The sequence below is a fragment of the Camelus bactrianus genome, chromosome 30, assembly GCF_048773025.1.
Source record: "Camelus bactrianus isolate YW-2024 breed Bactrian camel chromosome 30, ASM4877302v1, whole genome shotgun sequence".
In the NCBI taxonomy this organism is placed as follows: domain Eukaryota; kingdom Metazoa; phylum Chordata; class Mammalia; order Artiodactyla; family Camelidae; genus Camelus; species Camelus bactrianus.
Genome location: NC_133568.1, coordinates 10,478,929 through 10,505,130, shown reverse-complemented (window position 1 = coordinate 10,505,130; position 26,202 = coordinate 10,478,929). Strand labels below are relative to the sequence as shown.

General features: G+C 52.9%; 1 protein-coding gene across 9 annotated transcripts in view; it reads right to left on the bottom strand.

The window, feature by feature from the left end:
• Positions 1 to 344: 344 nt before the first annotated feature.
• The window catches only part of CTIF (cap binding complex dependent translation initiation factor), a 283,059-nt gene continuing 257,201 nt past the window's right edge, over positions 345 to 26,202 (bottom strand). For all 9 annotated transcript variants that reach the window (XM_074355340.1, XM_074355338.1, XM_074355344.1 and 6 more), the window contains 2 exons: positions 2,462 to 2,515; positions 345 to 706 (listed from right to left, as the gene is read on the bottom strand). In XM_074355340.1, coding sequence (XP_074211441.1) covers positions 491 to 706; positions 2,462 to 2,515 — 270 coding nt within the window. In that variant the 3' untranslated portion in view covers positions 345 to 490. The remainder of the gene's footprint in view (positions 707 to 2,461; positions 2,516 to 26,202) is intronic.

Below are 26,202 nucleotides of genomic sequence, written 5' to 3'. Positions count from 1 at the left end.
TGCTGCCAGTTGGCGACTGCGGCTGACAGCCTGCGGGAACAATGCAAGCCCGTCTCCGACCCACTTTTTCAGCCTTCTGAGGTCTTTTCTGACCCACGCTGTACCCCGGCGTGCGGGCTGCCAAGGCCTCTGAGGAGTCACAGAGATGAACCCCTCGCACACAGCCCGGCAGGGGACGCGTTGGATGGGAGGAGGTGGGAGGAGCGGGAGTGAGGAGGGGGAGGACCCGGCCACCATGAAGAAGAAACATGCTTCCCTTACTGGTGTGGTGTGAGCTGCCGCATGCTCGGGCTGGGGGCTCGGATTGGGGGCGCTCCTCCTAGGGATTTGATCCCTGCCCAGTCTGGCTCTGGACTGGCCGCCGGCTCTGCTCGCCTTCCTCCCCTTTTCTTTCTCCCACCAGGGCCACCCCTGTCCTCCCGCCTGTCCATCTGGCCCTGTGCACCAGGGCCCCAGCTGCCCGCGGGCCGCCCGCCAGGCACCCTGGCTGTCAGGCTGTCAGTTTCTGGATGGTTCTGTTGTAGTACTGCGTGATGGGGGGCGTCAGAGGGTTCCAGCTGTTGGCGTGGAGCTCGATGACCTCCAGGAGCAGGGACCGTGTCAGCATCGACTCCGAGGGGCACAGCATCTTGTCACGGGCACTGGCCAGGAGCTCGGCCATCATCTCGGGCAACTGCTCCTCCAGCAGCCGGCCTGTGCTCTGCAGCTGCGGGCAGAGAAGTGAGGTTAGGATGTGAGTGGGGCCCCGAAAGGGCTCCAGACCCACCTTGGTTGGGGGGCTGGGGGCAGCAATGGGAAATAGCTGGGCTACTTTAGGAATGTGCAGGCCTGGGCCACGGGGGTTGGGGTGGGGGGCAGGACAGGAAGAGGAAAGGGTGGAAAGAGCTGATTTGAGAGCCCACATTTAACACCCAATATGCTGGAGGAATAAGAGGGACCAGAATATCACCCATTGCCCAGGGCTGAAAAGAGTCTTCACCAGGAACATGCCGCTTCTCCCTTTATCCACTTGCCTCCCCTCCTACAGGAAGCCTTCCTTGACTACCACCCACAAGCTCAATGGCTGTGTGACCAGCTTCCTTCAAAGGTGATCAGGTGGCATGGTGTTAATTTTCACTTGCTAGGATGTCTCTCGGGAGCAAGCTTAGTCATTATTGCCTGCATGTGTCCATGAGGAACCCGAGAGCAGGGGTGAGGTCTCCTATTCCTCTCTTCCCTTCTCCCCTGCCCTCAATCCCACCTCCCCAGCCCAGAACTGACCCCTGCCCACACTTGTGATACAAAGGGGAGGAGAGAAATATGAACTGGGGCAGAAGGCCAGCCAGAGGGCCTGCCCCCAAGAGAGGCCCCTGCTCACCTTGAAAAGCCCCCACGGGGAGGAGGAGCCCCGATCTTCTGGCTGAGGGCACCCTCAGCCGGCAGCCCCTGCAGCTCCTCTCCCTGTGATCTGGGTCCCCGTCTCTGCCCCACCCCCACCCTCAGCCCACCCATTTTTCTAGGCTCTGCCCTCTTCACAAAAGCCTCCTTAACCCCTCAGGGCCACCCTGACCTCTCTCTCCTAATTCCTCAGGGATGCATGCTCTGTATCCCTATTTACTCTCTGCACTGTCCCATCCACTCTGTGTGTGCGTGTGCGAGTGTGTGTGTGTGTGCGTGTGAGAGAGATCTCTGTCCCTAGCCAGACCAAAAGCTGTCTGGAGGCAGAGACCATGCTTTCTCCTCCTCTCCTATCTCTGCCACCTGAAGCCCCATGGAGGGGGTGACCTCACATCCCATAGATGTGAGGCTGCTGTCTGGGCTCCCGGCACTCTGACATCCGAGCTCCTTGGAAGTGGCCTTGGAGGCCAGGCACAGGCCACCGGAGAGGTGTGCGCATGCCCTGGTGGGGGGGGGGGCCCTTGAAGCCCATCTCCTTACCGCCCTCCCCTCTGAATGTCCCTGGGCTGCTTCTTGAGGGCACAGCATTGCCCCTGGGACTGGGCCAGAGCCAGGTGTCTGAAGGAAGAGCCTGGAGAGCAGCAGCTGCACCTTGGGAAAAGGAGGGGGCCCTCCCAAGGGGGCTGCTTCCAAGTGGACAGTGCCAGCCTCGGGGATTCCAGCCTCAGCATCTACCCCCAAACCCCACATCACCAAAGACAAGGGAAATATTTGGGGGTGAGGCATCACCTGGAATCTTGTAAGTCATTTGTATGGTGTGCCTGGGCAAGGGGGAGGGGGTCTGGCAGGGGGCAGAGGGAAAGTGGACGATGCCAGCACTCCATCCTTCCCTCCAGAGGACCAGCAGTTCTGTCACCTCCAGCAGAAGTCCATGTGCACTCAGGAAGCCATACCCCACAGCCCAGCTCGATACATCCTTGCCTGGGACTTGTGGACGCCTCCAACTGTCCTTCTGTCCCCATAGCTGTTAAGGCGAGAGGGACACAGGGTCTGAGGGGGGAGGTGTCCGAGCCGCACTGCTTACCTCCATTGAGCAGCACAGGACGGCATCTTCCTTCACATCCTGAGATTGCAAGAGCTGTGGAAGAGAAGGGCAGAGAACTTCACTTAGCGGGGGTGGGGTGGGGGGCGGCGGGCAGAGCTCCCAGCCCCCTAAAGCCGGTAACGAGCAAGGGGCAGGTCAGAGAGACAGCCCGCGAAGGTCGGAGGGCAGCAGGAACCCTGCACCAGGAAGCAGTGATGTCTTGGATGGGATCTGAGCAGCTGGAGGACCTCTGTGGTCACGGAGAATGGGCACCCTGGCCAGGTCAGAAGGCGGCGACTACAGGCCATGGCAGAGTGAGGCTGCAGGTGGGTTTGAAGGAGGCAGCAAGTATGCTGGGATCATCGGCTGTGAACAGCTGGTCAGCAAACATGAAATGAGTGTAAAGACTTCCTGATTACTGAGAGGGGCTCAGCCCTGGTCGCAGTGCTCCTGGGCCCTGGCTGCAGCGAGGACTTCCAGAGATCAAAGCACTCTTCTCCATGGGCCCAGCTTTGTGAGCCTGCAAAACCATGGCTGCGTTGACATACCCAGAGGCCGAAACTGCTTCCTGACCAAGGCCAGGGCCAGGCTGCTCAGCGCTGGGGCTGGGCACCCCTGCCCAGGCTTCGCACCTCGTCTCATTTCATTCTCTCTATCTCTCTCTCCGTCTTTTTTTTTTTTTTTTTTTAAGTGAGGGGCTGTGTGTAAATTAGGTTTATTAATTAATTTATTTTAATGGAGGTACTGGGGATTGAACCCAGGACCTCGTGAATGCTAAGCCTGGACCCTACCACTGAGCTATACCCTCCCCCTCCCCACCTCTTTTAAAATGAGATATAATTCACGTAACATCAAGTTCACCATTTTTAGCATACAGTTCAGTGACGTTTAGTAGATTCACAAGATTGTGCCACCATTACCACTAATTCTGGAACATTTTCATGGCCCCCAAAGAAACCCATATCCATTAGCAGTCAGTCCCCTTTCCCCACCCCCTGACAACCCCCACCGCCCTTAAGCGCTATAAATTTAATCTATCCTGAACATTTTATCAAATGGAATCATATAGCACGTGGTCTTCTGTGAACGGCTTCTTCCACTTAACATCCTGTTTTGGAAGTCCATCCATGCTGTAGAATGCACATGTTCTTCGCTGCTTTTCATGGAAGAGTGACATTCCGCTGTGTGACAATGCAGCTATGAACATTTGTGTATGAGCTTTTACGTGGACACGAGTTTTCCCCTCTCTTGGGTACACACCTAGGAGTGGCACTGCTGGGTCACGGGGTGACTCTACGCTGAGATTTTCTGAGGGCCTGACAAAGTGTTTTCTACAGTGGCTGCACCATTTTCCATTCCCTCCGGCAGTGTCTGAGGGTTCTGATTTTTCCACATCCTCACCAATATTTGTTACTTTCTGCCTTTTTCCCCCAAGTTTTTCTTGAGCCCCCAGTAAAAATTCTCTCCAGGCACAGCTTCAGAGAAACTCGACCATCCTGCTCCCCACAAACCGCACAGACCACATCTTTTCCTGGTCCTTTGCTGCTGATGCTTCTTCTCCCAACCCCAAAATACATCTCAGTCTGTCTCTACCCCATCCCCCGCCAAGCTGACCATCATATCCATCAGATTACCCGCTCCAAGTAATTTTTCTGTCTCCTGGAGCTCTCCGTCTCAGCCCTCCACACTTTTCCAACCTTCAAGGCCCAGCTTTCCTTGGAGACTTCTGGATCACCCCCGGCCCACGGTGCCCCTCCTGCCTTTCACTCCCAAGCACCCCCTGGCTGTCCTGCCGCTCGGCATCCCATGCAAGTGGGAAGATAGTTTCCGGCGTGAACTGCGGCTTCCTGAAGGCAGGGCGGTGTGGCATTCATCTCTGCTGCCCTTTAACACATAGCACGGCCCCGCCAGCAGCAGGGATTTGCTAAATGTGGGTCGATATGATTTATGCGTTGTTTTTGTTTTTTGTTTTAAAGGAAGGGTGGAGGATAAGAAGAGAGCACAAGAGGAAGGCATTTTCAGGGTCAGCTTCCTCTCCCACTGACGGAGAACTGGAGTCAAGGTTTCTGACCTGAGCGTGACGTGTTCAAGGAGAGGTGAACCCACATACAACCCCATGGACTGTTCCCCCTGCAGCCTCGAAATCCAAATTCCGCACACCCTCCTTACCTGTCCCCTTCTGTCACCATGCATCCACCCCCAGCCCAGGCCTCCCACAGCAGGAGCCACAAGCAGTCCCTTTCAGGGGGGTGAAGATGCATTTACTCAGTGTCAAAAGAGTCCAGGGGACAGGTCAGTGTAGGCTGCATTGACCAGAGACATTCTCAGGGACCAGACCCCATTCCTCTTTGTACATCTGTCAGAATCCGGCCAATGTGGAGAGAAGAGAACCTTCCTACACTGTTGGTGGGAATGTAATTTGGTGCAGCCACTACGGAAAACAGTATGGAGATTCCTTAAAAAGCTAAAAATAGACTTAATTACCATACAATCCAGCAGTCCCACTCCTGGGCATGTATCTGGAGGAAACTTTAATTTGAAAATACCATGCACCCCAATGTTCATAGCAGCACTATTTACAATAGCCAAGACATGTAAGCAACCTAAATGTCCATCGACAGATGACTGGATAAAGAAGCTGTGGTGTATATTTACAATGGAATATTACTCAGTCATAAAAAGAGTGAGATAATGCCATTTGCAATAAGATGGATGGATCTAGAGATTAACATACTAAGTGAAGTAAGTCAGACAAAGACAAATACCATATGATGTCACTTATATGTGGAATCTAAAAAAAGGACACAAACAAACTTATTTACAAAACAGAAACAGTCTCACAGACATAGAAAACAAACTTACGGTTACCAAAGGGGGAAGGTGGGGAGGGATAAGTTGGGAGTTTGGTACTATATATATAATAGATATATATAAAATTTTATATACATATATATATATATGTATATGTATGTATATATATGTATATATATATATAGTACTATATATAAAAAAGATAACAAGGTCCTACTGTATAGCTCAGGGAACTATATTCAATATCCTGTAGTAAACCATAACGCAAAAGAATATGAAATAGAATGTGTGTGTGTGTGTGTGTGTGTGTGTGTGTGTGTGTACACGTAACTGAATCACTATGCTGTATACCAAAAACTAACACAACATTGTAAATCAACTGTACTTCAATTAAAAAACCAAAAAGAACTGGGCCGAATACTGGTCTCACAGCAGACATGCAGAAAAGAAATCATTCTGGGATAAAGGAGCAGAGGTTGGCCTCAAGCTGCTCGAATGATGAGCTGGCGGAGAGCAGGGGACAATCCAGGGAAGGTGACATTGCCGGCAACGCAGTGTCAGGTGTGGGTGTGCACGCTCTGCCCACCAACACACTTCTGCCTCCGAGCCTTTGGGCGCTTGTCACTGGGGAGTTCTCAGCCACCACGGGGTCTGCAGACTTTCCTTCCTCACTGTAATTCAGGGCTCTGCTCCAATATCACCCCATACACCGTGGCTTCCCCGAGCAGCCCGCGTGTAAGTGATCCCACCGTTCAGCTCCTGGCTCACTCCTCTCCATAGCATCTCTCACCCCTGATATATGATCTACCTGTTTGCCTGTTGTCTGTCTGACAGGCTAGAAGGCAAGGTCCAGGAGGGCAGGGCCTCTGTTCTGGCCAGGGCTCTCCCCGGCGCCCTGCACCACAACTGGCGCACAGCAAGCACCAAGAAGTATTTAACAAATACGCCTTGAGCGGCTGGGAGAAGACCCACCCAGCTGGGAGAGTCCGCAAGTGGGGAGGGCCTCGCCCCAGAAGGCAGCCCCTCGCCAGCTCAGCCCCCTGCACGCACTTGAAAAGGCGAGAGTGAGCAAGCTGTGGATACCAGCCCCCTCCACCCCCCACAGCTTGCCAGAGTGTACATGGTGCAAAATCATAATCGATGTGTCTGCAAACGTACAGTGCTTGTGGAAACAGAAGTTGGTATAACTCTCTAGGTGGCAACTTGGTGATAACTATCAAGCCCCTCTGACCCAGTGAGACCACTGCTGGGAATTTATACTCCCCATGCCCGCCGCTCCCCCACCCTCCCTCGCAAGCACCATGACACGGATGTGAGGTTTTTGCTGCACTATTGCAAATAGCTTGAACGGCCACCAACAGGACACTGGTTAAATAATGAGGATCCATCCACACAGAGGAATACACTGCAGCACGCAGCTGCCCCTCCCCTCCACACCTGTGTCGGCTCTGGAGTTCTCTTGCCTCCCAGGGCTGCAGACCCTCAAAGAGGGCCAAGGGAAACTTCTACTGAGTCAGTGTCTGGAGGGGTCCTGGAGGACATATAAGGAAGGGCCTCCCTCATCTAGAAAACCCAGCGGGCCAAAGTAAAGACTGGGAAGCAGGTTCTGGAAAAAGCTTGGGGGAGGTGACTCACTTTGCAGCTGGCATACCCGAGTCGTGTGCTGCAGCATCCAACCCAGGCTGCTCTGGGAGGGGCTGGTTCCAGGCCTCGGAGGGTCCCGTGACTGTCTGGGGTGGCACGGAGATGGGGGCAAGGTGGGCCTAGCCCCATTTACTCGGCAGGGAACATGGGGACTAATATGAAGAGAACTCTGTAAGATTTGCTGGAACTTCTTTCTGACGGTGACTTCGTTCCCGCATAGGTTTCCCATAGTGCTTAGCAGGAAGAAAATCCTTAAAATAAAAATGGTTGGTAGAAATCTCAAGAAGGGGGGAAAGTGGGGTGTCTGGTGGGAAGGGACCTTCTAGAGATGGAGTGGGTGGTGGCAGCCAGTGGGGAAGAGGGGAGCAGGCAGAATAGGGAGCTCGTGGGAAGGAGGAAGGGAGTCCTCCCTGGATGCACCTCGCGTGGCGGCTGACACACAGTAGGTGCTCAGTGATGCCTGTCACGGTGACTTGAGAGGAACCTGGGGTCATGTTCTGGCCTGAGATCAGCTTCTCCGGGGATCCGAGGCTTAGGGACAAGTGAGGTAACCTGATGACCAGCAACATGAAAAGCCAGGGCTGTCACGAGCACTAGCAGCTCTGAAATGTGGCTGATTCTCCCTCCGAGGGGCCCTCCGACTTCTGTCTGGAAAGGCTCGTGGGGCCTCCGTATTCCTGCCAGCAGAGCGCTTGGCCGGGATTAGCAAGTGTCTCCTCTTTGCTTCTACAGCCCGAGGCCCACCTGCCCTCCACCTGCTCCCGGGTGACGGCTCAGAATGGCAGAGCAGGTCCAGGGCTCTCTGTCCTTTCTTTCCTCCTTGCATCTTTGTGGCTGGACGACATCCTCCCCTGTCCAGGCCTGCTTGCCCCCTGGGGGCCCTGGATCCCGGCTACCAGGGCAGGGGACAGGCTTGGCGGGGGTGGGGGTGCTCTTAAGCAGAGCTACGGGCAAGCTTTCACCCCAGAGCCTCCCTCCAGCCTTATCTTTCACTCGGCTGTTTGGGAAAGTCTGCGTTAAGCCAAGAATCACATCGTGTGATAGTCCCTCTCGCCAACGGCCTGCTGAGTTTTCTCAAGGAAGTGGGGGAGGACGGGAGGCTTCATTGTACTTTTCCCTCGCAGTTGCTGGGATGCAGAGCTCCGGAAGGGAATGGGTGCTGGAGACCACGTCCCGCTCTCCCCACAGACACTGTCTTGGCCTGTCTCCACTGCCAGCTTTTGAGGACAGACCTTCGGAGCCTTAGAGCAGAGAGAGCACCCCTCAGCCTTTGAGGACCCTGCTGCTCCTCGTGCTGTAGCAGGAGGCTTGACACAACTCTACAGGGCTCCTTCCCTGAGACCCTGTTCAGGGTCCCTGTTAGACGCTCCCGTGCCTCCGGGTGACCAGTGGCTTCCCAGGAATCCATCTTTGACTTGCTCTTTGTGGGCAGCGTCCCAAGGGCAAGATCTTTCCACTGTCTTCTGTCTGGGCCCAAACTTCCCTGTTTTGTGTTCCATTTCTTCAGGGCTCTGCTTTCCTAAAGGACAGCTAGTTGCTGGATAAATGAATCCCTGCTGGTAGGCCAAGGGGGACCGGTTCTGTGGTTTATGCTTGTTCTGCTTGGGATCTTCTGGAGACAAGGCTTTATTCAACTCCAAGATGAGTGTCAAAAAGTAGTGGCAACCTGAACAGACCCTTGTCCACCCACATTCACAACAGCATTATTCACAGTAGGTGAGGGGTGGAGGCAACTCAAGTGTCCATCAGGGAATGAATGGACCAACTAAATGTGGTCCATGCATATGATGGACTGTTATCCAGCCTTAAAAAGGAAGGAAATCCTGTCCCATGCTGCGACGTGGATGAACCTTGACGACATTATATTGAGTGAAATAAGCCAGTCACAAAAGGACAAATATTGTACGATCCCACTTGTATGAGGAACCTGGAAAAAATTCACAGAGACAGAAAGTACAATGGTGGTTGCCAGAGGCTGGGAAGAATAATGGGAGTTAGTATTTAATGGGTACAGACTTTCAGTTTTGCAAGGTGAAAAAGCTCTGGAGAAAGATGGTGGTGATGGTTGTACAACAATGCAAATGTACTTAATGCCACTGAACTGTACATTTAAAAATGGTTAAAATGATCAATTTTATGTTTTTTCCCCCCGTTTTCTTCTTTTCTTTTCCTTCTTCTTTTTTTTTTAATGGAGGTACTGGGGATTGAACCCAGGACCTCTTGCATGCTAAGCATGTGCTCTACAACTGAGCTATTACCCCCGTACCACCTCATTTTTTTTTTAACCATAATTAAAAAATGATTTAAAAGCAGTGGCGGGAGGAGGCACTCTCTGGTGGGCAGGCCCTTCTCTGCCTGGACAGGACTGTCCCTCTCCCCTGCTATCGCTCGTTGGAAGAAAAGCTGTATGGACAGAGAAGGCAGGGCAGCCAACCGGGGGGTTGAAGGCCCTGCGGTGGGGGAGTTGAGGAGGAGCAGCCCACTCATCAGAGTCTCTGGCAGAGAAAGGGGTGTGGGCGGGCCGGGGCAGGCAAACCACCCGCACCCTCCAACAGCGAAATGTGTTTCTTGGACGAGAATCCAAGGCAATTGTGCGAGCCCACACAGTGTTTGTTAGGAAGCTAATGCATTCCTGTCCTATTGTCTCTGCCGGAGACTTGTTGTGGGCACACCCATCATATCCTCCCTCAGGGAGAGGCCAAGGTGCTCGGAGTCAGGCTGTGGGAGGCCCGACAGCAACGAGGGAGAAAGGCAGGCAGCCTGGTGGGAGCACCTTGGAGTCCCTGGGGGGCAGGTCCCCAGGGCCGGGGCATGCTGTCCAAGGCTTGCCCAGGGTGTAGCCGAGCTGGTCGCTTGGGATGCCACCCCGCAAGGAGGGAAAGAGGGCGCTGATGGAAGGACCACTGGGGCTGCCTTTCCTGTGTGGGAGGGGAGCAAGCGCTGGAGATCACAGCTTCTTCCAGTCTGCCTGACCACCTCAGCTCACCAACAGCATGGTTTCAGTGGAACAAACCCAAGCAACCTAGTGCAGACACAGGAAAAGCTCAGCTCAGACTCTGCCTGCAGGAGCTCCCTCCCTTGGAGGTAGTCTACAGTGGGCTGGGAGCAGAAGCAAAGGCACAAAAGTGAGATTTCAGAGCACGTGTGATGGGCTGGGTGGCTGGGGGGAGCAAACCCAGAGCTCTGATTGGCTGGGCTTATAGAAGGGCAGTGGCAGGGCACACTGCGAGAGCAAAAGTCTCAGGAAGAGGAGAGAGAGAAAAAGAAGAGGCGACAGGGGAACGTGGGGGGTCTCCAGTGGCCGAGGAAGCCACAGTGATGGGCACAAGTGTAGACAGTGGAGAGACAGGGGAGAGGGAGAAGAATGAGGCGGAGCCAGAGGAGATGGCCCTGACGCGTGGCACGTGGTCTAGACTGGTGGCCGGGTTGAGAGGATGCACAGGGCCACTTGCATCTCAGGTTCGAGTTGGGGCCCCTCCACCCCGTGGGTCTCTCTGGTGTGCCTGGACCAGCTTCTACAGCTGAGTCTAGAGGACAGTTCCTGTTAACGACCTTGAATCATCAAGAAGAGGGTCAATGATGTTTGGGTCTCTTCAGGGAGGCGAGGAAGTAGATAACCTGGCCACAGAAGGCTGTCTTCAAAAACACGCTGCGGGTTTGGAGTCAGAAGACCTGCTACTCGCTAGTAGCCCTGGGCATGTCACCTAGTCACTCTGCACCTCAGTTTCCTCGCTTGAGAATGGGGATCATACTTGCCTAGAATTGTTCTGAGAGTCAGTTGAGATAATGTGTGTGAAAGAGTTTTGCAAAGTGCGAAGCTCAAATGCAAGGTGTTATTATATCTTTATAAACACATATCTTTTCTGGAGATCTTGACCCACTTTGTATGTACCACCACATTTATTCTCGTGACACTCTAGTGGGGACAGGGAAAGGCCACGGGCATTACTGTCTCTACCTAATAGATGGAGAAACCGAGGCTCAGTAGTTCAGTGGCTTCATGAGCCAGACAGCAAGTCTGAGAAGAACCAGAAGGTGCTTAGAAGTCCTGGGTCAGCATCCTCTTTCTTGGGGACTTACTGTAATTTCTCCCATATTGGATAATTCTTATTTTGCTTCTTGGAGCTCACTTTTGTTGACTGGTGATGATAATCAGTCTGGGCCTTCACAAAATTGAATTGATTTCACCTATTCTTTGACTGCACTGGCCACCATCTATCCATCTATGCATCTGTCCTTCCACCAAGGCATCCATTTAGCCATCCATTCTTTTATCCACCCACATATCATGTACCCAACCTTATATTCACCCACCCATCTACTCCTCTATCTACCCATCAACCCTCTCACCCACTCATCAGTCCATCCATCCATCCTTTTGGTAACATTTATGGAACATCTACCATGTGTAAATACTGTGTAAGTATAGGGCTAACAAGAATAAGACTTGTAACTTACAGTCCAATGGGGGAAATAGAGAGATTGGGCAAGGTATATGGGGGTGGAGCACGGGATGGAATGGTGGTGGTGAAGAACACGCCAGCCATTTGGTATAAGCAGCAGCACGTGGCATATGCACAAAAGCAAAAACCGATGTGAACTAGTGGGGTGCACTGGGGAGTAACAAGTATTTCAAGAAGCTAAAATATATGGTGCCGTGGTATGAAAACAAATAATATGTATGTATATGCAAGACTGGGACATTGTACTGTACACCAGATATTGACACATTGTAATCGACTGTACTTCAATTTAAAAAATAAAAATAAAAAAAAAATAAAATACATGGTGCTGCACAGAAAGAGCAGATGATGACACAGAAGGCAAGGGCCACACCCTAAAGGGCTCTAAGTGCCATGCTACTGGCTTTGGATCTTATCCTAAGGGACTGGAGAGCCCCTGGAAAGAACTTCAGCTGGAGAGTAGGAAGATATTGTTTGCAGTGTGGAGAGTAGACTGCAGCTGGTAGGGTGTGATGGAACTGGAGGCAGGGAGACCAGTAAGAAACCATGGTGGCTTGAGTGAAGGCAGGAACAATGGGAGGAGATATGTTTAGGAGGCAGAAGGAAGGGTGAGGAAAAGGACAATGGAGAAGATGGATAACCCCCAGGTTTGGGGCTTGGGGCTTGGTCAACTGAATAAACTGTGGTGCCACCAATGATACTAGAAAGGCTTCCTGAGTTGGTTTTGGAAAAAGTGGTTGAGTTCAGTGTTAGAAGTATTGAGTCCATGGTCCTTGGGGATGATCAGGGAAGATGCCTAGTGGGAAATGGGCTCTCTGTGATTATTAGTGCTCTGGTGTAAGTCAAGACCATACGTGTGAGATGACCTGGGGAAAGACACGGAATAAGAAGAGAAGAGGGTAAGGGCTCCAAACCTGGAGACAGCAACATCGAGAGGGTGGAAGAGGAGGAGGAATCCCCAAAGGAGGAAGAGGGTGGTCAGACAGCTAAGCAGAGCAGGAAAGTGGTGTTGTGGAAGCCAAGAGAGTGCTAAGAAGTGAAGGTCACTTCTTGTTGACAAGGTCAGCAGTGTCAAATGCTCAGAGAGGTCAAGTCAGATGAACAATGACCAGGGCCCCCTGGATTTGGTGATTAGGAGAGCACAGGTGACCTTTGCCATGATGACTTCCTGCAGGGAGAAGGGTAGGTGGGAGCCTGGGTAATGTGAGGCTGGAGAAGGAGAGCAAGGTGAGGAAGTGGAGACAGAAAGAGTGGAACATTTCTTTCTTTTTCTTTGGGGGCTTCTGTCCTTTCTTCTCTGTCTCTCACTCTCCTTTCCTCCCTCTCTCTTTTTTTCCTGTTTTGTTTTGAACTTGCTTATGGAAGGGAAGAAGGGTGGGATGCTAGGACAACGAGACTGGCATGGGGTCGAGGAGAATGGTTGGTACGGGGGGGGGAGGAGCAGAGGGAGAAATGAACATGCAGAAGGCAGGACAGAAGGGGTGATGAAAGGAGAGGATCCATGCAGAGATGCGCCTCAGAGAGAGGGGCCATCCCTTCTCTGAAATGGGCAAGAGGTGCTCGGGCTGCTGTGGACGCAGGTACACGTGTAAATGCTCATGCTGCCCACCCTGTCTGGGAAAGTAGGATGCTGTTTTATGTTCATCACTTACCGTTGCTCTGTGCCTGCCTGCATTTCAGACATCCCAGGATCGGGGAATTTGCCCCCAATGCCACTTTTCCACTAGCCTAAAAGAAGCCCCAGCATGGCAGCTATGGTCAGATGTGAAGGAAATTCATGGTTCTGAACTGGACTTCAGTCCAAGCTTGTGCCTTGTGGTCTGGCCGTCAGCCCTCCTAACTAAGAAAGGCAGGCGGGCAGTCACCCTAAGTGCGGACGAGACGCCCTGGAGGGAATAATTAGCCTCCTTCCTGCAGAGCTTGCAAATCACCCATGCAAAGTGGCCACAGTAAATGTCACAGGGGGGACCGCTTCATTCCACAGCCAGCCCCAGGGGGTGGAAGCATAATCTGGGGCTCAGAGCAGACACTGAGTCTTTCTGCAGACACCAGAGCCAGAGGTGGGGCCATGGCTCCAGTGGCTCCTCTTGGGGGCCAAGCCCTGGCCAGCGGCCCGGAAAGGAGGTGAGTTCTGTTCACAGAGTCCCTGCAGGCACGAGTTCCCAGGGCCTTGTGTTGGTCGGGGTTTGAAACACCAGGGACGTCGGCCATGACTGCTACCAACGCCTCCTAGCTTCTCTCTTAACGCCCTTGTCCTTCCCTTTAGAAGCCCTGCCTGTCTTCTGTATTCACTGCCCTGATGCCTGTGGATCTCTCCTAAAGAGGGAACACAAAAAGCCCAAGGAAGCGCCAGGGTTTTACCTTCCAAGAGGGGGTCTCCTGAGGGCTGAACGACACCTTCTGGGTCCTCAGTCAGCATCTGATTTACGCGTTTGGAGTGCTTACTCTAGACACATTTTAAAATCCATTTTATCCATACACCAGTTTACCTGAGTTAAATGCCACTGTAATTATTTTCATTTTACAGCTGCGGAAACTGAGGCACAGAGAGTGAAGTGTGGACACGAGCACATGGGTAATGCAAAGCCGCACTGGCGCCCAGGTCTGGTCTGCTTCCAAAGTCAAAGGCCATAACCACTGCCCCATGAGTAAGTCCCACACAAATAAGGCTACTGGGGAAAGGTCAGCAGAAGGTGGGGTGACCACACACCCCAGTTTGCCTGGGATGGTTCCAGTGTTCACCCCAAACAATTAGTGACAGGATTTCTTTCACTTTCAGAAGTGCTCTGATTTGGATGCTGCATCATAACAGTCATCTAGACAAGGGAAGGGGCACTGAGGGGCTGGGACCCCCGTCCCCCCGTCCCCATCACTACTAGACCGGTCAGTACACCCCTGGCCTATCCCACCTGCTGCCCCAGTGCCCCTGCCCATCTCTGAAGGGTTCGGCGGGCGGGGTGGGAAGGAGGGCTCTGAAGGTGAAACAGCAGGCCTGCTCCCAGCGAGAGGTGCTTATCACCGCAAGAGATCAGGACACCTGCCCCTAGGTCCTCACCTGGCCTCACCCGGGCCTGCCAGGGCGAACCACTCCCCAAGGATGGGAGCCGGAATGGGATGGAACTGTGGTAACAGGCACACTGTTCAGTGCTCTCTGCTTGAGTGGTGGGGCCCTGGGAGAGCGGCTGAAGGAGAGGCAGATGGAAAAGCAGCTGTTCGCTCAGCTTCCTCCCAGGGAGCCTGGCCAGGAGCGCCTGACCCGGAGGCACTGGGTGGCACCTGGGACCATCACCCCTCTGACAGCACCCTCTGGACGCCCCTCTGAAGGAGGAATGACTGCATTTCGTGTGACTCAGCATCACATGGCTCTCTGAGACAAGGGTAGGGGTTTGGGCTGGCTGGGGGCCAAGCCTTAGGCCCAGGGCAGTGGGCAGACACCCCTCACTGGGTCAGCCTCTGAACTCAGAAGTCTCTCCTGGTGCCCACGAGGCTGGGACCCCAGGACGGCACCAGGAGAGGGCAGGGAAGGGGGGCCCAGGCTGCCATCCGTTCTTAGCAGGGCCTCCCTAGCCCCTGGCCCCTTCCCTTGGCTCCTTGCCCTCCGCGTCCCAACCTCCACCCACCTGAGGCCTGGACTTGACCTTGCTGGCTTTATGGGGGAGGGTGTGATAAGCGCCTTGGTGGAGGGAACTAGCTGCCTGCAAAGGCATTTTCCGCTCTCTAAAGTAAACAATCAAACAGGAAATTAATCGAGAAACCCACATCAACGGAAGGTTCAGGTTGTGATTTTCACAGCCCCAGAGCCAGGAAATTCAAAGTTATAGTTCCCATAGCAACTTGCCTGTAGGATCGGCTGCAGCCGCTGGGCTGGAACGAGACCTTGAGGGGTCAACTGAGCCAGCCCCCTGCCTCCAGGAAGCGCGGCCCAACAGCAAGCCTGAATGTGCCGGCACAGATCGTCCTTCTGAGGTGCAGCAGTGAGCCCCGGACAGACAGACAGACGTAGGAGCTGCAAAGCCTGGGCCCTACTTTCTGTCCTCACAGTGACGAGCTGTCCCGGGGCTTCAGTTCTCTACATTCCCGTAGTCCAGCGATTATTCCTGCACCCCTGTATTCTATGAACCGGGAATAACACTCATGCCTGCAAGACGCTCAAGTGAGGGGCCGTGTGACGCACGCTTATCCTTACTCACGTCTCCCCACCTTGCTCCACTCAGTCCCGTAACGGCCTCCCCAACTCCATCCCAGTGGTCCCCGAACCTTGAGACTGGCTTTTGTCCCCCCACCCCCACCCCGAGTGGTTTTTCCCTCCAAGAAACATCTCAGTCAATTGACAGGGCCAAGAGTTTCCAGGCAACTTCCACGGTGGTTCCATTTTTCGGATGTCCTTGTCTCTTCCACCTGCCCCTCCGCCCCTTCTGGACCACATATATAATAATATTAGCTCAACGAACGGCTCCCCGGACTGATAACCTGGTGGCCTGAATGCAACCAGAGGCAAGTCCTCCCCTTTCAGGCCTGGGGCCGGTGAGGAGCTGTGTGTCTTGGGTGGGGTTTTCTTTTGTGTGTGACTAGTGGGGAGTCCCGCCTGGCAGGAAAAGAGATAAGGGCGTTGCAGCTCAACTGAGAAGGAAACAGTCTGGAATCCTTCCCCGAGAGTCGCCCTGCCCTCCCACCCGAGATGGCCATGATACCTGGCTGGCCTTATCAGTGTGGTTCTGCAGCCCAGGCCCGGGGACCCTGGTGATACCGTGGCCCGAGGCAGGAGCCAGCACTCCCGGGCACCGGGCCTGTGGGAGAGGGTGCCCGGCCTGCCCGCCCACCCGCCAGCCGGGCCCTGGAGCCAGCGCCGTGAATTGAGCAAAGCAGTGGAAAGAGAAGTGGCGCCTGCTGGAAAGCAGACAGAGCGGCTCCTGGATTTCCTAACAGGCCCAGCCACATGCCAGGGCCGATGGGCCAGCTCAGAGCGCCTGCCTGGCCTCGCTTGCGAAACAGTCTTTTCCTCCCCTGGGTGAGCTTTCATGGGTGGCCAAGCCGCTGTCCAGTCACCCAGGTCCCTGAGCAAGGCCTCCCTCTCACATCCCAGCGCTTCCCGCCCTCTCCCGAGTTTAAACCCATCAGAGCATGGTGGGCCCCCCCGGAAGACGGGATGCCTCCTGGGGGTGCAAGATGTTTCCTTGCATGAAGCCAGACAAAGAAATTTAATCAGAAAGAAGAAGTGATAGACAGAGGGGGCTGTTTCTCTGCAGTCTCAGAGGGAACCAGGAGCGGGGCACTGCCACAGAGGGTGACCCACTGGCTTCAGAGGAAAGGCCTCCCTGTGCACAGAGTCTGGGGCCGCTCCAGCCCGGGGGCCCGGTGCTGCTCACTGATGGACGCATGGTGATTGGAAGGGTGTGCCAACCCACCTTTTTTGAGCCTGGGAAGAAGCTTCTCAGAAGGTTCTTGTCCCTCATACCTACTCCAGACTTTGCAGGGTGTGTGAAGAGGGGAGGGCACAAGTAACCAGCCAGGGGCCTCAAGGAGATGGGGGAGGGGCACACTGGCCTCTCCCTCTGACCCCATGCACGGAATGTTGAAGGAGCCTTTGCTCAGACCACGGCCTCTTCGGCCGCATCATCCTGGCCTGCTGTATGAAGAATAAATGCCTGCCGCTGCTTGGCTACCAGGCCGATGTGCCGGCCTTCCATGGGTCTGGGTCTGGGTGGTGGGTGGAGTTTGAAGCCACACCGCAGAAGCTGGGTGGGAGTTTAGCTGGTTCTGTGGTGGGTTTGGGTGGTACCTGAGGTCCAACTGGGCAGAAACAGCTGGTCCTGGGACAGTTAACCAGAGAAAAATAGGGCTGTGCTACAGGCAAAATCAGCATTCATATGCAGAGTAGCAGCCATCCAAACAGAGGGGCGGACAGGCTGAGGCTGAGAAAAGAGACCGGGCTGCCCGGGGACAGCAGAAGTTCTTGCTGCCAAGGCTAAGGTTGGAGATAAGACTATGTAATTGGCACCTGGAAGCCTGTCGGGCTTTAGAGCCTTACCCTTAGCAGAATGTAAATTTTCACAACACGGTGACTCTTTCTAAACTGAGATGATCTCTTTGGGTGAGCGAGCACGCGAGTCCCCGTCCTGTATTACCCATGCGTTCTTACTGGGTCCAGTTGCCTGGGCCGCAGGGGATAAAGTGCTTAGCCTAACACTCAGGCGCTGGCTGGCCCCCTTCCACGGCGGGGGCCCTTCATCCCTCTCCCTCCCGCTCAGACCTCTGGTCCAGCCAAACCCATCTGTTCACACGTCTGTGAACATGTCTTGTCCTTATCTGCCTCCGGCTTTTGCTGCCTGCCTTCTCTCACCTTGGCTCCGTTTACTGGATCCCTCAAGACGGACTGCAAGACTCCCTCCTCCAAGAAGCCCTCCCTGACCTCCTCCCCTAACCCCCTGGAGGGAGAAGCCTCTCTCTACTCACAGCTATTTGGTTTACCCTGTTCTAGGTCTAGTCTAGAGTCTACCTACACTAGTTTTTTCACACGCAGGACCTTGTGCCAGGCTGGCCCTTTCAGAAGACCTGCGGATTGGATTTGAAGGAAAGCATGTGCTGGCTGGGGCAAAGCCACTCAGAAGAACCTCTCCATCCCCTGGGTGCAGACCTACCAGCGACATACATACAGGCCTGGAGCACAGCTGGTCCTGTACCCTCCTCCAAAGAGTGTGAAGGGATAGAAGAACTTTTTCATTCATTCATTCATTCATTCATTCAGCAAGGAAGTATGCATCCTGTCCTCATACACCAATTAGTTTAGTAGAGAAAACAGACTTTATAGAAGCAGATCAGCGATGGGAGCCGGCGCTGTCTAGTGGGACTGTCTGGGTTCTAATCCTGACTTCATCACCTGCTAATTATGTGGCACAGGTAACCTCTCTCAGTTTCCTCATCTGGAAAGTGGGCATAACATTAAATGAGATAATCTATGAGACATATTTAGAACAGTATCTGGGGCACAGTAAGTCAGGCTCCATCAGTGGCAGTTCTTAGTAATAAGCAAGCTCGTTTTGCACAGAAATAAGGGTGCTGCGGGGGTGGGTGGCAGGAATGACCATTCTCACCTGTGCTAGGAGAGGAGGCTCAGAAAAAGCCTCTCTCTTCCTGGGGGAGAGAGCTTTAAGTTGACCCTTTTAAGGAGGAGCTAGGGAAAGAGTGGGAGGAGGAGAGAGGGAAGAACATTCCAGGCAGTGACCCTTGAGGGTCCTGTGAGCCTGGAGTACACAGAGAGAGGGGACTGAGTCTGGTTAGAAGGCTGGGGGTGGGGCGGGTAATTCAGGTGAAAGGTGACCTTGGCCTACACAATGGAGAGGGAGAAAAGTGGTGGCCAGAGCCAAGAACTACGTACGAACTGCTGCCCCAGGCCCTGGGGACTGACGGAGTGGGGCCAGTCAGGGATGGCCTCGGGTCTTTGGCCACCACAGCCAGAAGGATGGTGGCACCTTCCCTGGGAGGAGGTGCAGGCCTGGGGAGCAGGACGCGGGCTGCATTAGGACACTTGCAGTTTGAGGGATCTGCGGGTGGGCCAGAGGCACGTATCAGGTGGATGCACCCGGCCTGGAGATGTGGGTCTAGAGTTCGCATAGGTCAAGTCTGAGGGCTGCTGCTGCCCTGGAAATTTGCCTGTGAACAACCCAAGCTTTGGAGCCTCCGTCTGGGGTCCCATTCATGGCCCACCACAAGCTATGGTTGCCTGTCCTTTGGAAAATCCCAAAGGACATCAATTTCTCCATGATTCTGGTTAAGGCGCCATCAAATGAAGTTTTGGAGGAGAACTTAAAGGTGAACACAGGCCTTCGGGGAAGGTTCCTGTACTACAGATCCACACACTCATGCACAAACGTATTATCTATCTATGTACTTTATACAAAGTATGACAAGATAGGAGACTAGTTTCTGGGGACATAAACAAAAATCCATCTTATTTCTTTGAATTTTCTTCTAGCATCTGAGATACCTGCCTGCCTGTGCAAGGACCCAGGTGAGACGTTCTCCAGGTGGAGCTGAGTCTGGAGTCTCAACCTAAGACCTGAGCAGCCCAGCACACCCCACTCGAGATGGGTATTGGCTTGGAAACACCTCTGCGAGCCCCCTGTAGTGGCCCATCTGCCTTCCAACAGGTGTTTCATCTGGGAGGAAGCAAAGTGGCGCAAAGAGGCAGTGGGAGGACCAGTTTGGAGCTATATTCAGCCCAAGTCCAAGGTGATGGCGGCATGAGAGAAGAGAGGTAAGGTGGCCCTAGAGAGAGAAGACAGGGAGGTTGAGCTGCATATTTGCGGGGGGGGGGTAGTTGAAGCTACAGGATTTTCAGACAGATTAGATGTGGGGGGGCAGTGGGGAAAAGGGAGGAATCCAGGGTAACTCCCGAGTTTCTGACCTGAGCAAAATGGGTGGCCGGTGGTTTCACCTACCAAGATTGAGGCTAGCTAGTGGGAGGAACAGGTTTGGCCATTTGGGTCTGGAGGTCAGAGGGGTGGTCCTGGCTGGAGACACATTTGAGAGCATGTGGCCCAAATGGTATTTAAAGTCATGAGGTCAGATGAGATCACTTAGACCAGGACTTCCCAGGCACATACGACTGACATTTGGGCCACACAGGTCTTTGCTGTGGGGCCTCCCTGTGCGTGGTAGGATGCTGTGCAGAATCCCTGGCTTCCGCCAGATGCCAGTAGCACTTTTCCAGTCGCAAATGTCTCCAGAGACTGCCAGATGCCCCTTAGGGGGCAAACTGCCCCTAGCTGAGAACCGAGGATCTGGATCAGGGGTTGATAACCCACAGTCCAGCAGCCAAATCCCACCCTCGGCCTGCTTTAGCATGGGCCAGCGAGCTAAGAATAGTCTTTACATTTTTAAATGGTTGACAAAAAAAAATCAAAAGAACAATATTTTGTGACACATAAAAATTATAGGAAATTCAAATTTCAGTGTCTATAAATACAGTTTTGTTGGAACGCAGCCCCTGTCACTGGCTTACAAATCATCCATACTGTTTTCTGGCTATCATGGTGGCATGGGGGACTGAGCAGGCCTCTGGGTTCGGTGACACGGTGACCTCAACGGGGACCATGCTATTGGCTAGGTGGGGCGGAAGCAACCCAGAGATACCGTATAGGGAGACAATTCTTTTGAAAATTCTGGCTCTGAGGGAAGAGAGAAATGGGGTGGTTTCTGGAGGGGAATGTGGGGGTCAACAGAAGGTCTCCTCTCAGATGGGTTCAGTGGGTTCATAAGGAGAAACCACTGGACAGGGCAGCACGGGAGGCGGGAGGGAGACGAGAAGCCCATTGGAGGGAGGGGGTGGGACAGGCAGCGTCTGGAATCAGGGGTGTGCTGAGCAGAGCCTCCGCCCTGGCAGACAGCTCACCCAAAATAGGCCAGACCGAGGCAGGTCCACCATGGTTGCGAAGAGGCCCGAGACAGCCCGTGGGCCCCGCGTGATAATTAAAGAAAGCGAAAATTATGTAAGCCGACTCAGATAGCAGTTTGGGTGAAGAAGAAAGATCTTTAAATCTGGCCTTTGGATTATTTTAAAATCTTACTCTATTATTTGCGTTTATATATAAATTACTCTTTCTTCAAGCTATGTGCTAACTTAACTGCAAAATTATATAGAAAAATCCCCAAGGGGCTGACTTTCTATTGTATTTCTAGTTTTCTCTGTCGAACATTTTTTTGGAGAAAACTTTTTGTTGAAGTGTCACACATGCAAAAACGTGCACAAGTCCTAAGTAGGCAGCGAGATGGATTTTCACAAATCACAAAGGGCACACGTGTGCTTCCAGTGCCCTGACCTGGGTCACACCCCACGGTGTCCTCTTGTGCCCCTTCTTTTCACTGCCCCTCCCCGGGGGTCACTACAATCCTCCTTATCACCAGAGCTTAATTTTGCCGACTTTAAAACCGCCAGTACTTAAATCTGAAGCAAACACACTGAGCCGGCAGGGTGGCCCCTGCGAAGCCCCTTGCTCACCTGGTGGCAGCTTTGAGAGTCCTACCGTTCTTGGCTGCCTACTCTGGGTTTTCCTTCCTAGGACAGCATCTGATTTTGGACTTGGCAGGAGCAGGTATGCTAGTTGGGGACGGAAGTTCAGATCTGAATTAGATGACCTCCGATGTGCCCAAGGCCATGTGTCAAGAGAACCGATTTCCAAATTTAGGAATCTGTCTTAAAAATCTGATGCTCTCTTCTGTGTCATGTTTATAGATACATGTCCTGTGACTTTTGTGGGGAAGGTGTAGCCCTTTGAGGATGTGATGAAAACTCTGGCACCTCTCCCAGAAAAATGCACATCTACACAGGTACACAGATGTCAGCGTACAAGCTCATTGGGTTCCTAGACCTTGAAGGCCACCCAAGGGCCCCAGGTACAAACTTTTGACACAAGCCTTACTGCCAAGGGAAACGTCAGAGAAGGTCAGGCCAGTGACTGCCTCCACAGGCATCAACACAGCCAGAGTCTCGTGTGTGGCCCTCTTCTGTGGCTGTCTAGGCTGTGGCTGGGTAGCTCTGTGGTTAAGGCACAATGCCGGGGTGGCCAATAAAGGTAACATTAACAGTCTGTACTATGTGCCAGACACTTGGTAGATGTGATCACCAATCCTTATGTCAACCTTGCAGAGGTAGAGGCTGTCTCTCCATTTTCCTGATGGAAAAAATTGAGGCTTAAAGAGATGAAGTCACCTACCTCAGGTCCCAGCTAGTACAAAGGGTGTAGGATTTGAGATCATGTAAATCTGATGTCCAGTCCTTCATTCTTTTCATTTCCCTTCTCACAGAGGAGCTTTGAGCCTCCCTCTAGTCCTGCTCTGCAGGTCTGGAAGCTGGCAGGGAGTTTCTCTAAAGTGCACAGCAGAGTGGTTAGGAAGGGGCTGACTGAGAGCACGGGGTAGCTCAGTGTGCACCATGGCCACTCATGGGAAGTGACTCACTGGAGCCCTGCCACTCTGGGACTCTGTGGGACACATACACATTTCCTGTGTCTCGGCTAGAGCCTTGGGCATCATAGCTGGAAGGGTAGATCTCTGAAGGTGGCCAGAGATAGAAAACCACTCAGCTCTGCATCCTGGGATAGAGAGGGCTCTCCCTGGGTTCACATGACAGAGCTATGTCCCCTCTGGGCTTCAGTTTTGTCATCTGTAAACTGGGGGTGGACTTCAGACTAGATCAGTGCTACTCAGTGTGTGGTCCTCCTACTGGGAGCATCAGCCTCACCTAGGAAATGGCAAATTCTCCTTTCTGAGAGTGATTCTCAAATTTTAATGTGCATCAACATCACCTGGAGGGCAATTTCCCAGCTGAGAGCCACAGATCTAGGTCAAGGGTCGGTAAACTACAGCCCACCGGCCAAATCTGGTCCACAGCCTGCTTTTTATGGGTCCATGAGTTAAGAATAGTTTTTACATTTTTAAATAGCCAGGAGGAAAAAAATCAAAAGAAGAAGAATATTCTGTGACACATAAAAATGATATAAAATTCAAATTTCAGTGTCCATAAATAAAGTTTTGCTGGAACAGTCCCTCATTCATTTACACATCTCCCACGGCTGCTTGCCCACGGCGAAGGCAGAGCCGGCTAGTTTCTACAGAAACCGCGCTCATTGATTCGCACTGCTGCTCAGTGCAGCACAAGGCGCAGGGATGTGGTTAAACTCGATTTTGCCTCTTGGCCTGCAAAGCTAAAATATTTACTATCTGGCTCTTTCTAGAAAACTTCTGACCTCTGATCTGGGGGGAGGAGAGGTGAGCTTGTGAATGAGCTAGGATCTCTTCTGGGGGGAAAAAAAGGGAGCTGCTGGGGGCGTTTGGAATACTCGCAAGTCCTTGTCTGCGCTGGGTCAGCCCTGGGGACCCTTTACGCAATTGCTTTGAGGGTGGTCTGGAAGGCCCCTCTGACCGTTCGCTGAATGAAAGTCCAGCTCCATTTCTGGAGCAGGGGTTCTTAACTAAAGCCCCCCAGAAGACAGGCTCTGGAAGCATCTCTGGAAGCTTTAAGGCCTGTGAATATTTTCTGGGGAGAGGGTTCACTGGAGGGGTAAGTCATCTCCCAAATCCCCCCAAAACCCTGAGCACCTTTTTATCCCCCTTTGGAGCACACGTTTTTTTTTCTTCCAACATCTCCTTTCCAAATGTGAAAGTCCCCGGAAGGGTAACACCTACCCACACATCTCTACCTAGAAAAGGGCGAGGTTACCTGACAGCGCCAGGAAGACCTTGGGGAAGTCCGGGAAGTCTGAGGAGGGGCAGAAGGAGGGGCAGGGGAACCGAGGCAGAGGCGACATTTGGAGAAGAAATCGGAAAAGGGCCTCTTTCTCAGAGAGCCGCACGCCCCCGGGCTCCCCACACTGTAGAATCCGCTGCCCGCTGCACCATCGGTGAGAGGCAAGAAAGGCTGGGGCCGGGTGGGCAGGGGCACCGCGCCCACCGTGGGCACCTCCACTCCCCAGAGCCCACGAGGCCTCCCGCTTTCGGCGTTACCCAAGCAAGTCTCAGCCCCGGCCCTGGGATTCCAGGTATTTTCCCAGCCAACCCCACCTCATCTAATTGCTTTCCAGTCAGCTAATCCTTGGCCCACGCCCTCAGCTCCAGCCAGGCAAGCCACCTCAGTGTGGCCAGCAGCAGCTTCTCAGACTTCCCATGGCCCGTGTCCAAGCCTGGGGCAGCCTCTCCACGCCCCTTGCCCAAACCACATCCTCCTCGCTCGTCCCCACACCTCAAGCTCTCCTCTGACTAACATTTCCAAAGCAAGCCAAGCGCGGCCCAGTCCAGACCAAAAGCAGCGGACAAATTCATCCTCTCCTGTCCCCCCCTCCTCTCCAGACTGGTCATATCCTGGCCATCAGAGGGGAACAATTAGCAGAAAGTGGAGTCGTACCTACTGTTCAATTTCTGGAGCTAATTGTTCTAAGCAGGGCTTCGGCCTTAATTAAAGGATAATTAGTTAGTGAATGTGTGTTTGCATTTCCTAAGTCTGGCTTTTAACCCTGGGAAACCAGATTCAGCAAATACTTTTATGTTTCAATACCTCTGAGTAAGGGACAAGGTCTTAATTACAGAAATGGCACCTCTGAGAACAACAGTGTAATCAAAAGGGCAAAGAAAGAATGAGCTAGTTGTGCCTTCCACCGACTGGGCCGTGACTTCTGCTTGGCTATTGTGAGCAGGCGCTGGCAGCTGCCCGCCCTCCCTGGGCTGCCCCCTCCTCGGTCTGTGGATTCTGTTCTCAGCTCTGCCCCGCAGTCTGCCACCCCGGCCCCCCCAGTGCCTTTTATCCCCTTTCTGTGTTTTTCTTCTCTCTTACCTTTTCCACCTCCTCCTTTCACTCTCCCCACCTTTGTTCATTCTGGGGTCAAAAGGATTGCCTCTGCGGACCCCATCAGGGATCTCCAGCCAACCAACTAATGTTAGCACGCTGGCTATGAGCCTGTTTCAGCTCACGCCGTCTTCCTTTGCTTCTGGGTGCTCAGAGAGAGAAGCTATAAAAATATTTTCGACACTGTGGGGATCCAGATATTTTTGGAATCTAGATTGTTCCAAAAGCCTGAGGCTCTCAGAAGCTAGCCTCCAGACTACACTGTCCAGTACAGTAGCCACCAGCCACATTGGGCTTGAGGACTTGAGATGCGCCAAGGTCTAATTGAGAGGTGCTTTAAGTGTAAAACACACATTGGGTTTCAAAGACTTAATACAAAAAAGAAGATTAATATAAAAAAAAACCTCACTAATGCTTTTTCATGTTGATTATATGTTGAAATGACAATTCTTTGGATATACTGGATAACATAAAAGATATTACAATTAATTTCACCTGTCCCTTTCAAAAATGCAACTGCTGGACAATGTACAAGGACACAGTGGCTCACACTGGATTGTACTGGAGGTGTCGCTCCACAGCTGGGATTGTGCTGGGATCATTAAAGCTAGGAGGTTTCCGCTGGCCTCAACGTTTGTGACCGTGGGTGTCCTCTCTCATCCGCTCCACCCTTCCACCTCTTGTGCCAAGCTCTCCCTTTCTTCTCGCCCTCCTGACACCCTCTTGTGCCTTGTGCATCCTCCTTACTCCTCCTCCTCAGGGGAGAGGCAGGAGGAGAGGTCTCCGCTACCTCGTTGCATCTCCAGGCCCAGCTGAGGCTGGCCTGGCACCCAGCAGGTGCTCACTCAGTGGTCCCTCTATGTCTTTAGAGCTGTGAAGCAGGGCTGGAAGCCCACCTTGATCTCTCTTCGTGATGGTGGCTCATAGGATCCTTTTTGTTTGTTTGTTTGGAGGGGGAATTAGGTTTATTTATTTATTTAATGGAGGTACTGGGGATTGAACTCAGGACCTCATGCGTGCTAGGTACGCACTCTACCACTGAGCTATAACCCCACCACGGCTCACATGATTCTGACTTTGGACAGGCCAATGAAATCTCCTATGAGGCCTGGCAGACTGAAGTCAAGAAAAGACCCCTTAGCTAGAGCAAAACGTGGAGACAGAATACAGGCAGCCCCACTGGCTGACAGCAGTTTGTACACTGGTTCACTCACATTCTGAGCACATTCCTTTGAGTTGGATTTCAGGGGGGTGTGTTTCCCTTCCCTGCCCCATTTTGAACTCATCTCTAGGGGCCACAACCAGGCAGCCCCACCCAGTTAGCTCCCCTTGCCTCTTCAATGATCCTGGATTTATCTCCTCCGAGAAATCTTCCTAGATCAACTCTAGAAGAGTGACTGTTGCCTCCTGCTTTGCTCAGTCTAGACATGCTGTTTCATTAATTTATTTGACAGGATTTATTGAGCACCTACTTTATGTCAGGCACT